Source organism: Macaca nemestrina, chromosome 9 (genome assembly GCF_043159975.1).
Source record: "Macaca nemestrina isolate mMacNem1 chromosome 9, mMacNem.hap1, whole genome shotgun sequence".
Classification (NCBI taxonomy): Eukaryota; Metazoa; Chordata; class Mammalia; order Primates; family Cercopithecidae; genus Macaca; species Macaca nemestrina.
In genome coordinates, this window is record NC_092133.1 from 46,689,086 (window position 1) to 46,706,352 (window position 17,267).

General features: G+C 39.3%; 1 protein-coding gene across 4 annotated transcripts in view; it reads left to right on the top strand.

Annotated features, from left to right (window-relative positions):
• LOC105480969 (sphingomyelin synthase 1) overlaps nucleotides 1-17,267 on the top strand; it is a 310,632-nt gene that overhangs the window by 269,318 nt on the left and 24,047 nt on the right. For 2 of the 4 annotated variants that reach the window (XM_071069545.1, XM_011740215.3), the window contains one exon: nucleotides 2,738-3,591. The exons of the other annotated variants lie outside the window; for them this stretch is intronic. In XM_071069545.1, coding sequence (XP_070925646.1) covers nucleotides 2,969-3,591 — 623 coding nt within the window. In that variant the 5' untranslated portion in view covers nucleotides 2,738-2,968. The remainder of the gene's footprint in view (nucleotides 1-2,737; nucleotides 3,592-17,267) is intronic. 4 annotated transcript variants of the gene reach the window in all.

Consider the following 17,267-nt stretch of genomic DNA (forward strand, 5'->3'; position numbering starts at 1 on the left):
TGGGTCTGAGGCCAAGGAGGTCCCCTTTTCTTCCTGACCTTCTGCCAGAACTCCCGTTTGGTGTGCGTGTCTTCTCGACACTCTGGGCAGTACCGGTGGCAACTGAAGTTCTTTACGGTGGTTTTTAAGTGGTCAGAGATGTACTTTGGTTTTACATTTCTCTGGAGAATGCCCATCTTAATCTCCTTGCCCATCCAAATTGTTTTACAGCCATTTTCATTGTCAGTGGTATTTTCAGCAGGTTTGTTTTCCATTAAGCCATCTACACGTTACTAGGTCTAAGGAATATTTTTGAAGATATTGAGCAGACATTGATTGAGCATCTTCTGAGCCCTGGGCATGTAGATCTATGGGTACTTAACATTGTAGCTGCTTCACATTCACTCATAAGCTCTTAGGGGAGTCTAGACAGACACTTAGTCACAGGAAGGTGTGACAGGGAAAGTTCTGTGAAGGGAACACCCAGTTTGTTTGCAAAGTCTGGAATATCTTTAAAAGCTGTTGTTGCCACTTGATTGGTTGTTAAATGGACTGAAAAACTGAGAGTGGACTCCCAGAGTAAGATGGGATTCTTTCTAAAGTAGGATATGGGCCAGCCCAAGCATCGTAGTGAGCCCCTGCCCCGCCACATCTCTACAAATATTTTAAAAATTAGCCAGATACAGTGCCATGCACCTGTGGTCCCAGCTTCTGCAAGGCTGAGTTGGGAGAATCACTTCAGCCCAGGAGATAGAGGTTGCAGTGAGCCATGATTGCACCACAGCACTCCAGCCTGGGCAATAGAGTAAGACCCTGTCTCCCCCTGACAAGCAAAAGATTTTGGGATTCAGTAGAAATGAGTCCTGTAGGAAAAGGGGCAAGGAGTAGGATAGCCTTGATGAAGTCAGCTTGAAAAATCTTTTCTCAAAATAGATTCTTGATTGGAGGATTTCCTGGAGCGTTTAACATCCTAATGCATACTGCTGTCCCCAGGAGAGATTACAGTATGCATTCCTAGGCTTATTTGGCTATATTTTTAAAAAAAACTTGGAAGATTTTATCAGATTATTATTTCACAAAAACATACTCAGGGAAATAGCATTTCAAGCCCTTAAATCTCCAGATCTTTGCAACAGTCATCATTTGAGAAAAAAAAAATTAGCCCACTGGTAGATAGAGTTTTTTTTCATAGTGAGATGTAGTGGACAGTGGCTACTGGATATGACAGATAATTTGAGGAAGAAAAACAAAAGGATATGGGTACCCACATACCCATTTGAAAATCACTGCTTTTAGAGCTAGGTTATGTTTCATGAACTTTCAGATATGATTTCTTAAATATCAACAACAACCCTGTGAAGGAAATACTTGATTATTATCTTCATTTTAGAGGTGAATAAGCTGAAACTCACATAATGGATTATGTATGGGAGATGCTGAGAGTCAAACTGTGGTCCATCTTCTGCCAAAGGCCACATTTCATTAGCTATTATTATGCTTTGTTAAGGAGTTTGTTAAGGTCTCTTATTTTTAACTTTTCTTGTTTTTCATTTTGTATGATTGTTATAAAAGTAATATATGCTTATTAAAGAAAAATAGGTGGAGAAAAGTAGAAAATACCTACAGAACCATCATTAAATATAACTCCAGTTAATATGTGATATATTTCTTTCCAGTTGTTTTATACAATATTATGTAAGTTGAATATCCCTTATCCAAAATGCTTGGGACAAGAAATGTTCTGGATTTCAATCTTGGGGATACTTTGGAATATTTCCAGGATGCACTCAGTTGAGCATCCCGATCCAAAAATCTGAAATGCTCCAATGAGCATTTTCTTTGAGTATCATGTCAGTTCTCAAAAAGTTTAGGATTTTGGAGCATTTTGGATTTTGAATTTTAGCATTAGGGATTCTCAGCCTGTGTACCATAGTTAGCCATAATTACAGTTATATGTATTATATATACACGTTATACATGTATGTTTCTATTTATGCACAAATTTATAAAATTTTGAATCCTACTTTAGAATCTTCCCTACAGATATGCATTTGGTTATTTTCACATAGTAAAGTATTTTAATAAGTACATCCACTGAACTAGAACTCAGAAACTTAACTTGTAACTCTTCTATGCCGACTGCTACTTGGCCATGGGCAGGTTTCTTGACATTTCTAGAATTCAGATTCTTCATTTGTAAATGAAGCTGTGCTTCAACCCAAGCAGCGGCATTTGTAGATCTTTTATACATTTGGGACCTAAGCACATATGGAAGAGGGGATTCACTGATTTTTTTTTTTTGAAAAAAGAATTAAACCAGTTGATTTTGAAGCTCAGCAATTCTATGAGTTGCTGTATGTTAATGTACGTTTTTAAACATTCTTCACAAGGTAGAGTAAGCAAATATATTTTATTCTTTTAAATTATCTCAGGAAGCATGTAAGGACAAAGAGAATACCTGGTCTCTTGACCAGGTTGAAAAGTGTCCAAAGCACTGCCAAATTGCTTCTTAGAAAATAGACCATTGGAAATTATATAAAATAGTCTCCTTTGACAACATCCATTTTCAGATCCAATTTAATATGTGTCACAGAAGACTAATAACCAGGAAATCAGTGGTCCCTGAAATGAATAAGTTTGAAAACTATTAAGTTTACCAATAACTGGTTTTCTACTTTCCTTATGTATATAAGGCTTTGCATTTTGAGAGGGGTAATTTGGAAGTACAGTATCTTGATATCTTCTCTTGCTTTCACAGAAGGAAGAATCCTGCTCAGAAATGAGGTGAATTAATGCTTGGGCACTCAGGAACCCTGGACAGCTACATGAGGTGTTTAAAAACTGCCCTGACCATCTTGCCAAACAAGTCTCTGCTCATGAGGCCCCACAGGATGAACGCGCCGAGGCAGGACAGTGTCCTGCCCTGTCGGAACAGTGACTGCTGACCTGCCAAGAGTGAGCTGGGGACTGCCTGCTGTCTGCCAGTACAATGAAGGAAGTGGTTTATTGGTCACCCAAGAAGGTGGCAGACTGGCTGCTGGAGAATGCTATGCCAGAATACTGTGAGCCTCTGGAGCATTTCACAGGCCAGGACTTGATCAACCTCACCCAAGAGGATTTCAAAAAACCCCCTTTGTGCCGAGTCTCCTCTGACAACGGGCAGCGGCTCCTGGACATGATAGAAACCCTGAAAATGGAGCACCATTTGGAAGCACACAAGAACGGCCATGCCAACGGGCACCTCAACATTGGCGTAGACATCCCCACCCCCGATGGCAGCTTCAGCATCAAGATTAAACCCAACGGGATGCCAAATGGGTATAGGAAAGAGATGATAAAGATCCCCATGCCAGAACTGGAGCGCTCTCAGTACCCCATGGAGTGGGGCAAGACTTTTCTGGCCTTTCTTTACGCACTTTCCTGTTTTGTTCTCACCACAGTGATGATCTCGGTCGTCCATGAACGAGTACCTCCTAAGGAGGTGCAGCCTCCACTACCGGACACATTTTTTGACCATTTTAACCGGGTGCAGTGGGCCTTTTCTATTTGTGAAATTAATGGCATGATCCTTGTAGGACTCTGGTTAATTCAGTGGCTGCTCTTAAAATACAAGTAAGTCAAGTAAAAGCTCTAAGATTCAATGATTATGGGATTTGCACTCCAAACATCTAATTATTATTTATAAATGAAATTTATCAACTTGTTGGGATCAAAACATTCTAATTTTTTTTTTTTTTTTTTTTTTAAACACATACCCTGTTGGACTAACTTACTGTCTGGAAGCTTTAAAAGAAAATGCTGTTCGTTGCCTCTTTTATGCAAGATTCATACAGAATGATGAATAAGACCGTTAGAGATGATGCTCTGTTTTCACTTGATAAGAAAGAAAACTCTCAGACATCTTCACACAGTACAGGCTATTGAACAACAGATCAACCATCTAGTCTTGGTTGGTGTTACTAACCCATTAAATAAATGACAGTTGGCCTAAGCACTATAAATTGGCTGCATAGCTTTTCCCACACAGAGTCAGATATCTGGAGCCTTAGCAATATATATTTAAAGATGTTTCACACAGAATTCAGAACACCTCCTCCAGAGTGGCTTGGGTTGTTGGGAAAACAATACCCTCAGGGTATGACTTTGGGTACGTGGGATGTGGATGGACCTAAATGGATTCCCACCTTCTACTACTACTACTTAAAGCAACATGTGATTGTTCCATTCAAATTTCTCAGAGTGTTAAGTAGGCAACTCCCACTTAGTTTCAGGTGTATCCAAGGTGGCTTTCACATCCGAAGCTGTAAACTCAGCATGGACCCCCTCAGACAGGCTATTTACTTGGGTTGCCTACATTGTCCCTTCACTGATGTTTGATCTTCTCCTTAGTTAAAGGAACACCTTATGGTTTCCATGAATGAGGGTTGGAAATTGGTTTGTTAAAGAGCTGAGTTTCTGTCCGGTGGAATGTGTTTCATGATCCACCACGTGGTTAAATATTAAGGAATTCATCTTACAGCAAGAAAACAAAATGCACACCAAGAGTTCATGCTGAATGTTCTTTGACAGAAATGATAAGGTTTTTCCTAGTATGTTTTATAAGGACTCTTTTTTTTTGAACCTGATAAATTATATACCTGCAAATTGAAATAAAAGCAGTTCCTGACACTTTCCCAGGAATGGATGGTCTTAACTGGTATAAAGAAAGCCATTTAACTGATCAGTGTTTATTTACAGACAGATTGACAGTCCTAGAGTTCAAGGTGAATCTGAAATAGAATTGATGGTCTGGGCTGCATTTAATTTGGTGGAAGACCTTTTTGTTGTTGTTGTTCCTTTAGTTTTAAGAGGATAATAAATAGGAATAGGCTTTAGAAATACAAGATGCTTGGAGTTTATTAAGTGTATTATTTTTGCTGCCAAACTTTAGTTCTGCTTTTGCCTTTTTGACTTTTAAACTTTTTTCCTAAAATCCCATTGGAACAAAATGCCAGTACTGTGCAAAGGCAAGGTCAACTCAAATTATGCTTCCTGGGTTTTCCCTGATGTTTGTTGTTTTGTTTTTGTAAGTTTGCTGCTTTTCCGGTTTTTTGTCAAAATTTTTATATTCAAGCAAATAATTTACTGCCCCAGAATATAACTTTGAGTAAATCTTAACAGTTGCAAATCTGAATCTTTCACAGAACTGTGACTTTTAAGTAATTTTATTCTTATAAAGTATCCTCTTAACCATAAAACTAATTTTCTTGAAGTATATTAATAATTACAATTTTCCCAACAGGGAGTTTTCCTCAAATCTGTTTCTCTTTAAGCTTTATGATTTTGTGTTTTCCTGGTACTTATTGCCAATACTGTAGTCATTTATATATTTAAATTGCTCAAAGCAAGAAGCCAGTTGATTTGACAAAATTAACTCAGTGCTGGAACGCAGGCAGCCTGGGATCTGGCCTCAGGTATGTCCAACTTGCTGAGTGGTTTGGGTGGATCCTTACATCTCAGGAGCCTTGTTTTTCTCACAAAATAATGGCGTCTCAGTCTAGATGATTTCTATTGTCATATACAACTACATTTTATTTGATTCTAACATAATTGGATGGGCCAATTATCTTTGAATTTTATTAGCTTCAGAGCGTTTGTGTCCAGAATGCATCCAACTAAGTCCTTTCTAATTTTCACCTCTGGTGGGGTAGGGATGTGGGAAATGAAAGCAGAGTTGTCATGATCATCCTAAGCATCGTCCACCCTGTCCTTCTACTGGGGTCCATTGCTGGCTTCCTGTTTCTCTCCTTGTGACCTCACTTCAGTGTATTTGGCCCACCAGACAGGTAGGAGGTAGGAGGTAGGAAGAAACATACAGATGACATATCAAGCAGTGAAGATGGATAAACTACCTTTTCCTGGCTCTCATAGAGAAGGTTAAAATCTTTTGTAGTGTCAGAGGAACCCTTTGTTTCTAGTTATTTGGTTATTGCAATATAGCAGTTTTATTTATCTGGCATTTCGGAGAAATTGATCCTTCTGTTTATGGGATATTCTTAGCAGAGAGTTAACTTCTCCCTCTTTTTGTACTTGACTCTTCTGAGTGTTGACCCCATCCCCAATCTCCACTAGGAGGTGTGCCACTTAGGAGCTTGTTTTATATGACTTCTCCAAATTAAGCCTGTTTGGCCAGTAATTCCCAACAGGATACTTCTACTTTGATTTTAAAAGTCCTGGATCCCTTAAAAAATCAGTCCTTCCTTCTTATTTCGGTATCTTCTACTTTTTAGAGAAGAATCATGGGATGAAACTATGGAGGATCACTTAAGAAATGAGATCACTGAAATTTGGCCAAAAAATCCCAACAACAACAAAAAATCCGTTTAACCAAATGTTTGAGGTGCTGGAAAATCTTAATCTTGAATTTGTGACATTGTGACATTTGGTTCTATCTTTATGTTGTAAACAATTGTCCTTTACTATTAAACATAGGTTTTGATTTTTTTTTGTACTTAAATTTTTTCCTCCTTTCATTCTTAATGTCTCTCCTGCATATCTGTATGAATATATGTTTATATATATATACATAAATCCACATGGGATTTCCATAACCTCTCAAAATGGAAAGCAACAATAATGCCTATCCTTGAGAACATTTTTGGTTTTTAAAATTGTAAATAATGTTGTCTCCCATTTAGAATTGGACTTTCAAGCCACTGACTAGGAAAAAATCCTGGGAAATCTCTGCATTTGTGTCAGACTTCACTGCAAAACAGGTATCCCTTGTTTTAAGAAAGCATGATAAAGAACATATTAAACTTACAGATTTGATGAAGGCTGAAGATGTAAGAATTTTTCATGCATGGCTAAATCATGGCTAACACAGTGGCACCTATGTGTGATACGTGTGGCTCAGCTCTACTGGGACATGGTGAACACCTGAGGAAGTGGCTTTCTTAGCCAAGGAGCAGGACTACAGAGTTTCCAAGTCACCAGATAAATTATGACTTAGTGTAGTGGTCATAGGTTCCTCAAACTCAACTTACGTAAAACCAGATTTACTATATTTTTCTTCCAACTTTTTCTTCCTTCTCTCTGGCCAGTGGCATTTCCTAGAAACCTAGAACTCCTCAGTTCCTTTTATCCAGATAGTCACTAAGTTCTTTCGGTTCTAATTTTAGATCCATCTCTTCTTTCCATTTCTATTTAGAACTCCATAGTGGGTGCCCAGATGGAGAAACAGCTCCTTAGCCTGAAGCTCAAGGGCCCTCAGCATCTGGTCCCAATCTCTTCTGCCTTATCTCTAGCTACTCCACTCCACAGTTTTCCTCAAACACGTTAAGCCCATATCACATTTCATTCTATTAGTTGTATATATGTCTCCTTCATTGCTAAATTGTAAGTTCCTCAAGGGGAAGAACTAGATTCTATTCATCATTCACCTTTCTATCCCAGTGCCTAGCACATAGAAAGTGCTCACCTAAAATTCATTCATTCATTCATCTAGTATTTATTGAGCAGTATACCATATTCCAGGCACTGAGAGGCCCTGGGGATGCTGCACTGAGCAAAGGATCCCAATGCTTTCGTGAAGCTTATATTCTGGCCAGTGTAAGGGAGGCAGTAAATGAATACATGATATTGGCTAGTGTGATGGAGAAAAAGCAGTACAAAGGACTAGCGAGTGTTGGAGAGAGTGGGGGAGAGGCTGGTATTTTAGACTGATCGGAAAGCAGAGTCCTCTGATTAGATGATGGTTGAGCAGACATCTAAATTAAATGAGACAATACCATGCATGTGTTTGGGAAGAGTAGTTGATGCAGGAGACACAGGAAGTGCAGAGTTCTGGCACTTACCTGAGGAATGGTCAAGGGCCCATGTGGCTGAGTTAGCTGGGAGAGAACCCTGATGCAGGAGGTCAGTGAGGTGTTAGCCTTGTGGGCTGTGGATGGATAAGGAGTTGGGATTTTATTTCAAGTGTGGCAGTAAGTCATTGGGGAGAAGGATACGAAAAACCTGGTGTTTTAAAAGAATGAAACTGGCGTTTAAAAGAATGTGGCTGCGTTACAGAGATTAGGGAAGCAAGAGTTGAAGCAGGGGGCCTGGTTGAGATGCCATTGCAGGCTGGGCGTGGCACTCTAATCCCAGCACTTTGGGAGGCGGAGGCAAGCGGATCACCTGAGGTCGGGAGTTCGAGACCAGCCTCACCAATGTGGAGAAACCCCATCTTTACTAAAAATACAAAATTAGCCAGCGTGATGGCACTTGCCTGTAATCCCAGCTACTCGGGAGGCTGAGGCAGGAGAATCGCTTGAACCCAGGGCATGGAGGTTGCGGTGAGCTGAGCTCGCGCCATTGCACTCCTACCTGAGCAACGAGTGAAACTCTCAAAAAAAAAAAAAAAGTTATTGCAGTAGTCCAGGTAGAAGATGATCATGACTTCGATTCAGTTAACATTTGTTTAGTGATACATTTTGTGGAAGGGTAATGAGAAGGGCCGAACTCTTTCTAGAAGCTGTGACACTTAGAGCGTCTCATCTTTTATAATGACAGGGCTGACTCCTGTTGCAGTATCTTTCTGATATGAGGTTTTTGGGGGTCTCTGAATCCCTGATTTGTATATGGAATTTAGTGGGGAAATAGCATTTACTAATTTGGGGAAATCTCCAACTTTGTTTGAATATATTTTATTTCAGAGCAAAGTCAAGTCAGGTGTGTATCTTGATATGTGTTTTCTACCATAGCTGCTTTTGGGTCAGACATTTGCCTAAAAGGAATAGCATAAGACAGTTGCATAAGGAGAAATTAAATGTCACAGGGTATATGAGTCGGTTGGTGGTGAAAAGATCTGAAGAAAGAAAAGAAACCATTGGACAGTTGGGTTATGGGTTGGGGTCAGGGGTAGAGAGAACTCAGCGGTAAAACATTCTAGCATAAACAGTCGCATTGATTTGTAGTGAGGCTGGTGAAATGGAAATGGTCACTTAGTGGGTGACAATTTTCTCTGAAAATTGATCCCATGCCAAAAGGGAAGGAAGTAAAGAAGAAAAATGATGACCACAGATCCTGCTTGGGACCTGCCATGACATCAAGTTTTAGAACTGTTTCTAGGGGCTTCGTTAATCCTGCAGGAAGGAACAGGTACAACTTTCCAGTGTGGCTTTTCTGGGATTGTATGCTGAGAGAACTAGGATGGATTTTTAGAAGTTTACTAGCATTCTGTATTTAATGTTTGGAGGTCACTTTGGGGAAGAGTTTTCTTTTCTTTTCTTTTTTTTTTTTTTTTTTTGTTTTTTAAACTTTGCTAAACCTTTGTGGGGCCTTATTTGTTAAGTGGGTATCTGCCAACATAAGAGATTTTATCTATAGCATTTTCCTCTCTTCTGTGAATGGAATCTAATTTCCAAGGACATAATCTTTGTACTGATTGGCAGTTGCTTTTGTCAGATGCTAATCTGATTGTTTTTGGTTTGTGTTTTATTCAATAGACTAGATTCTCCACTAACATTTATCTTTCATTTTACCCTATTTTAATTCCATCAGAGTTTCTTTATTAAGTTGATTGAATCAAAGTACTTAACTCCTCTTCGCTTCCCAAAGGTAGTTTATGACCCACAGATACTGTCAACAATTTTTCTCTTGTTTTTGTGTCTTCGATGGTTGTGATTGAAGTTCTTAAAAGCATTTGTTACAGAGAGCATTTGATATGAAGTGGGGGAGAGTGGGGGTTTCTATTCAATAGAATTTATTTTCTGAGTTCCAGAAGAGCCTTTTCTTACGGTCATTTCACTTTATTATATATTAGCCTTATACTGTAGATTGTAATGGTAGTCTGTAATGTAACTTCAGAACATTTTTATGTTTAGTTGTTTACCAGAAATTATTGGAGACTGTGTGCTAGGGATATAGCAGCTAGCAAAACGGTTGAATGGGGGTTATAGTCTGGGAAATATTTGTTTTCAGAGTGACATCTCAGTTTTGAAAATGTGTTGTCTAAACTCCATCCATGTATGAAACTCAGGATAAAATTCCCTCATATTACTGGTGCTTTTTTGGATACTTACCCATTATTTAATTCCCTGATAAGCTGTAATAGTTCTCTCCAGCAGTGAAGCAAGGTAAGTGCTCAGGGATTACCTCTTTCCCTCCTTTCTATTCCCTCCACACATGTAGCTGCATCAATTATGTGCTTGCTCAAAATCTGTTTTGTTGTGTTCCTTTTAATCCATGTTGTCAAAAATTATTATCCTATTCAAGAGGCAGGTTCCAAACCAACTGATTTTAGAGTAATAAGCATTAATGTGTATTGTATCATTTGATACAATCAACCCTTAAAACAAGTAGTGTTATTCTCCTCTCTCAGTGAAGAAAATTGAGACTTGGAGAAGCTATTGACTTGCCCAGCATCGTACAGTGGCATATTTTGGGCACTGAAGGCTCTTCAATATGCATCCAGTCTGTAAATTTCCTGGTATTATAGGCACCTGTCCTCTGGAGATGTATTTTTTTTTTTTAACAGATTTAGTGTCGTAGATGCCACATGCATAGGACAGATAGAATAAAAACAAATGAGTTCAGTTTTTAAATTATAAATTTTATGTATTGGGTTACATCTGGGAGACGTACATGTGTTTCAGGATGGATCTGCCAACTCTGATAGCCGTCCATTTTTGCAATTGCCTGTAGACTGTAGAAAATGCCCTTAGCTCTGTTGTAGCTCTGGAACCTCCTAAGTGTGGAATGGGCCCTACTCACTACTAATCTGACAAAGCTTCATTTGCTACCAACTGCAGTCACCTTTCTGCACTTAAGACCACTGACTAGGCATGCCGAACCTTATACTTTTTCTTTCTGTTTCTAGTACATTTTCTCTCCTCTCTTGATTCTGACCTATTATCTATCTAGACTCAGAGCCTGAGCTGAGATCCCATTTTCTTTCCTTTCCTGGGGACCTTCTCTGACCCCTTTTCTTCCCAGATCATCTGGATCTCCTAGCCTCTTGCAGGCCTCGCTATGCCTTCTCTGTCATCTTTTTGTTTACCGAGGGCATTTTTTTGGAGTGGGGAAGGACACTCTAGAGGGTCGATGATGGACTTAGTCCCAGATTGTGCCTCGTCTCTCATTCTCATGTTAGTGAACTTTCGTGCCTCGTCTCTCATTCTCATGTTAGTGAACTGATGGTCTTCTTTGCTTCTACCTTTTCTAATTTTTACAATTTTAGGTCCCATGACCTAAATACTGGACTGAGCCATAGGAATTATAGGGAAATTGTAGATTTTTCTCTAAATTTAGTAATCCCATCTATTTGACTTGTAGGCAGATTAGAGGATAAGGATAAACAAAAAAACAAACCAATTTATCATCTCACTGGAGATAAACAATGCTCATATTTGGGTTCATGTAACTTTTTATATTTTTCTGCATGTGCTCATAAATGAGTAATGTGTGTACACGTGTATTTTTAAGTGGTGTCATTTTGGCCTTCTCTTTTACAGCATGCCCAAGGATTGTCTTTTTCCTCCTCTCAGCAAACCATCATGGATGTCTGTCTAATTACTCATGATCTGATTTAGAAGTCACCACATCCTGTCAGTCCCACCAGCCTGTCAGTGACGTGGCTGTGGTGGTGAAGCATGTGGTTATACTCAGTCTTACACTGGAAGATCATTCTTGATTTAGATCCCTGCTGACTGCGTGACTTTGGCCAAGTTACTTGACTATTGTAGTAGCGTTGTTTCCTTACCTACAAAATGAGAATTATGGTTTCTGTAAAGCTGTTTTGAGGATTGAACGAGATGATATGCACAACGCACTTGACAGAGTACTTGGCATCCTCCTGGTTCCCAAGCCCACCAGTGGCATTTCTGTTCCTCCCAGTGCTCAGCCCAAATGTGTTGGGTTTTGTTTTGTTTTTGAGATGAGATCTCACTTCATCCCCCAGGGTGGAGGGCAGTGGCATGATCATAGCTCACAGCTCACTGTAGCCTAGAACTACTGGGCTCAAGTGATCCTCTGACCTTCCTCACCACTTCTATTGCTGCCATAGGTCTAACCACCTTCATCTCTTACCTAGGTTATTACCTGGTCTTGCTTCCTTTTAATGACCTTTTAACTTGGCAGACAGAGTAAGTCAAAGTACATTTATCTTCTTCCACCTCATAGGGCATTAAGGCCAGTGTCCTCATATGGTGACCTAAGAGGTCCTCCCAGACCTCATGGCCTTATGCCCTGTACTCCCTTGATGATCAACAAACACTGATACACACAAGCCTCTGGAATTTTCTCCCACAACCTCCTGGTTGACACATCATACAGAGGTAGACCTTCTCTGACCAACTTAGCCCCCAGTTCTAACCTCCTTTCCCCTAATGAGACTCTTACTTGTTTTCCTCTTTAGCACTTATCTAACGTGCTCTATGTTTTACTTATTTCTTGACCTGTGTATTGTCTGCCTCTTTCACTAGAACACAGGTACCACAAGCCAGGCTGTTTGTCTGCTCTGTTCACTGCTGTATTTCCCATGTTTAGAATAGCACATGTATATTCATTATGTGAATTTTAATAGACACTAAAATTTGTTATGTGTTGCACATGCTAGTTACTGTGCCTAGAATTCAATAAATGTTAGTGACTGCTGGTGATGTGTCTGTTACGTTTTCAGAAACCCCCTGTTAAAATAACAGTGTTACTTTTAAGGATAATCCCTTAGCCCAAGAGTAAACAGTAATTGTTCAGTTCTGCTGGCTGTGACTAAGCAAGCCCCTAACAATATGATTCAAGGTGGATAAGTTTTGATGATGGGAAGGAATGAGGAGAGATCTGGGTGTGTATACACACACACACAAACACACATGTATGCATATACACATTTGTATTCTATGTACACTAATGTATTCTATGTACACACTAATGTGTACACACATATATGTACACATATATACATATATTATTTTTGTTGATAGCCTAAAATACCAACACAGAAATATAACACCTTTTGTTTACAGTTTTATTTAGCAGTTTCTGGAGGATACTTGATTTTAATTCTACATAACTATCTCAAGTAGATAGTATTGATGTTTTTGTTCATGTCTTATAGGATAGCATTTTTTTCTTTACTTCCTGTTACAACTTGTATATAACTCTGGAAGTAACATTTTAATTTCATTAGCGAAAAGAGCAGCTGATTCAAAGTCTAGAAAGACCTAGGTTTTGTAGTGACACTTTCATTGACTTACTCTCTGGCCCCAGGCTAGTACTTAAATTCTTCATACGTTAATTTCTCCTTCTGTAAAATGGAATAATGGCATATGCTAAACAGGAATGTTGTTAAAATAATTAATAGCAAAGGTGTGAATTTTCTTTGAGTTGGATTTTAAAAAGCAAAAATGCATAGTATATGTACAGACACATTTCTGGACTGGTGCACAGGTATGTCTCTTTTTCCTGATTCATGAACTGTGCCATCTACCCTGTATGGGTACCTAAGAATTATTAAATGAGTTCTAAATCTCCCAGGCAAGTATTTATTTTGATTACTTTGTTTGTTCTACCATGTTTAGTCTTGTTCTTTCATTTGTTTTACTAACGTTTCCTTAGAATTTTCTCTTCTAAAGTACTAAATTAAGCCCTGAGTTTTCCTAAATGGAGTCTATAGCCATTGAGATACCTGAGGCTGTGATGGGTGGAAAGGCCTTACAGGACAATGAGACTAGAAAGAAGAGAGAAGCATACAGAACTCACAGGCCCCAGTCTCTAGGGGTTTGCAGTTCTGGTTGGATAATGGAGCAATCTCAGCAAGTGTTTTGAATTAAAATATGAATGGAGAAAGGATGCAGAGTGAAGGGACAGTGAACATCAGGGCAGAGTATTTCTGGCAGATATATAAAAGGGTTTAAGCACCAAATATTTGTAGGAAGAAGTAGAAAAGGACTTCAGAGAGAATAAGAAGTAAAGCTCTAGAGCACAAAACTGTATAGTGTTGCTGGTACTGCCGTCGTATTACAGGTACCATCATAAGTCTCCCTGGGACTAAAAGACAAGAAAGCACAGGTCTTCTTAAGAACATCTTCTCACAAAGGGATGAGACATTACCTTTGTTGGTAATGGTGATGCCTGTCTCACTATTTAAAAATACCATACAGTAGAAACGAAATTTGAAGGAATTGGGAGGATGAAGTGGCTCTGTCCAGTTGGGGACATCTGGAAGCCATGAGGTAGATGCATAGGATTATAGCAGAGATAATCATGTGAGAGGCCAGAGAAAGAGACTGGCAGGCAAAAACAAGAAATTGAGTTTGTGTTTAGGGAACAATGAGTGGCTCTTTTTGCCCCTGGCAGTGGGATTCACATCTAGAGAAGACAGAGGAGGTGGAGGCAGGAGGATCATTTGAGCCCAGGAATGCAAGACCAGCCTGGGCAATATGGAAAGACCCTGTCTCTACAGAAAAATTTTTAAAAATTAGCTGGCCATGGTGGCCTGCGCCTGTGGTCCCAGATACTCGGGAAGCTGAGGCAGTAGGATTGCTTGAGCCTGGGAGATTAAGGCTGCAGTGAGCTATGATCATGCAGCTGCACTCCAGCCTGGATGACAGAGCAAGATCCTGTCTCACCGAAAAAAAAAAAAAAAAAAAAAAAAAAAAAGACTTAAAAAAAAAAGGAGGTGTCATGTTGAAGGTAGTTGAAGAAGCCTGTGAGGGGAGTTGTCACAATCCAGGGAATCCGGGTGCTGGTAGCGAGGAATTAAGGAAAACAGATTTTAGAATTTCTTTGGAGTTAGTTTCACAGAATATGGAACGTAGGGGTGCAGTATGTTTTCAGGAGGGCTGTAAAGAAATTAAAATAGGAGGATGGGATAGAGAGGAACAGGGGCTTACTTAGAGTAGGGGACCTTTCTTAGAGATGACATTTGAATGGAATGTATCAGTGACAGGCAAGTGTCCCAGGAGAAGGCAGAATCCAGGCAGAGAGAATGGCTGGCACAGAGATCCTACTCAAGGTAGGAGGGACTTTGCAAGCTGTGTTCAAAGAGCACCAAGGGCACTGGGCTGAGATAGATCCTGGAGAATGGTAGGGAGGGTGGCCAGAGGGCAGGCTAGAGGAAGGTGGCCAGATATAGGGCCTCAGTGTCTTGGGAAAAGATTTGGATTTTATTAAAATGAGTTTGATGACCATTGGAAGGCTTTAAGGGACATACCTGTTTAACTGTTTCAAAATAGATGATTCTGGCAGTTCTAAACAGAATGCATTTTAGGAAGCTACCTTAGTCTGTTAAGGCTGCAGTAACAAAATATCGTAGACTGGGTGAGTTATAGGTTCTGGATGCTGGAAGTCCAAGCTCAAGGTGCAGGCTGATTGGCATCTAGTGAGGGCCAATTTCCTGGTTCATAAATAGCACTTTCTCCCTGTGTCCTCACATTTCAGAAGGGTGAGCCCACCTCTCTATGATCTATTTTATAAGGGCACTAATTCAGACCTGAGGACCCTGCCCTTGTGATCTAATCACTGGGTGATTAGGTTTCAACATAGGAATTTGAGGGGAAGGAGACACAAGCATTCAGACCATAGCAGGAGGCAAGAGTGGTGTTAAGGACAATAGGTAGAAAGAAGGTCATTGTGGATGTTCAGGTGAGATAGAGTGTTGAGAAATGAACGACATTTCAGAATGACTGATTTAACATACGAGGAAAGTGGTAATAAGCAAATCTAACTGGGCACAGACTACAAAAAATAATGAAAAATAAACACATTTAATTTTAGATAGCTATGTTTGCTAGAATAATTTTTTTCAGTACTTTATTAATATAGTCATTAAGTGGATTTTGAAATGTGGCTGAAATGGGACAGGATGTTGGCTCAGCTATAAATACTCAAAATTGAGATTTCTTACACAGTGTTACACAATGTGATGCAGTTTCCTGAATGTTTTTGTTTTGTTTATATTTCAGCTTAAACTCTGAACCTCACTTTTCCCATCTGTAAAATAAGGATCATATCCATGCATTGCCAGGTAGTTTTAAGAAGTAGATGATACAGAGCTTGTTATATAAGAGAACTTTGGCAAAACAATTCCTGTTGGTAATACCATGCCTGGGGAAATACCTCAATAGAAACTTTGTTTTTTAGTAGTGTGGTCGTTGGCTCTAAACAAAACTATTTCATTTTCAACCTTATATATTAAGAAAAATATGACTATTTTGATGCTTATTCTTAGTGCTATTTCATGGCCTTTCCAGTTTTTTTGTCACCCCTTTCTCTGATTCATAAGAAAGTGATGTCGTTTTCTTCCTTTTGCTGATGAGGAAGCTAATTTCTAAGGAAATTGATTGAGGTGGTCAAGGGCACCAGGTGAGCCTTTGTTAAAGGTAAAACTAGCATCTATATAAAGATACAGCTCAGTAATGCATTATCTGTCCGTTCATGTTTTACAACTGGAATAACTAATCAGAGACCTGAATCATTACTCTTCCATGACTGCTCCAGAGATTCGAGTCTCCCAATTCTGTGTTAGTTACATGTGCTCTCCCTTATGTATTGCCTCTTAGTTTTGAATTGTTGCTTAGTTCCACTGTACTGTTGTCAAGTCCTATTTATCTCTAAAAGCTAATAGCTTCCAGAAAGAGCTAGGAGGCCAGGTCTGGGCATTGAAAGAGTTGTATATGTCTTCCTACTGTGGATTAGTTGAAAGAGACAACTCATGGGAAAACAAACTTTTTCCAGTATTTTAATTTTACTTTGCACTATAGTAATTTTTTTTAACCACTTTTCATTTATTTATTTATTTATTTATTTATTTACAGACAGGTCGTACTCTGTCACCCAGACTGGAGTGCAGTGGCACAGTCATAACTCACTGTAGCCTCTAACTCCCAGGCTCCAGTGATCCTCCCACTGCAGCCTCCGGAGTAGCTAGAACTACAGGCACACGCCACCATGTCCAGCTAATTTTTCTTTTTTTTTTTTTTAATAGATGCATGGTTGTGCCATGTTGTCCAGGCTGATCTTGAACTCCTGGGCTCAAGTGATCCACCTGCCTCAGCCTCCCAAAGTGCTGGGATTACAGGCATAAGCCACCATGCCTGAGCTTTCTTCAGAATTTTAGATCATTGTACCAAATGTCAAAAACACTAGTGCTGGTGGTATTTAGTCAAGTTCTGAGCAATTTTTTAAAAATTAGGAATATAAAAAAGCTTAATAAAATACTAGCATGTACTTGACATAACATGCTATTTTAGTAAGTCTTAATAATGATCTATAAAATTTAACACTTTTATTCATATTTCCTTATAATCAAATTGAATAGATACATTTTC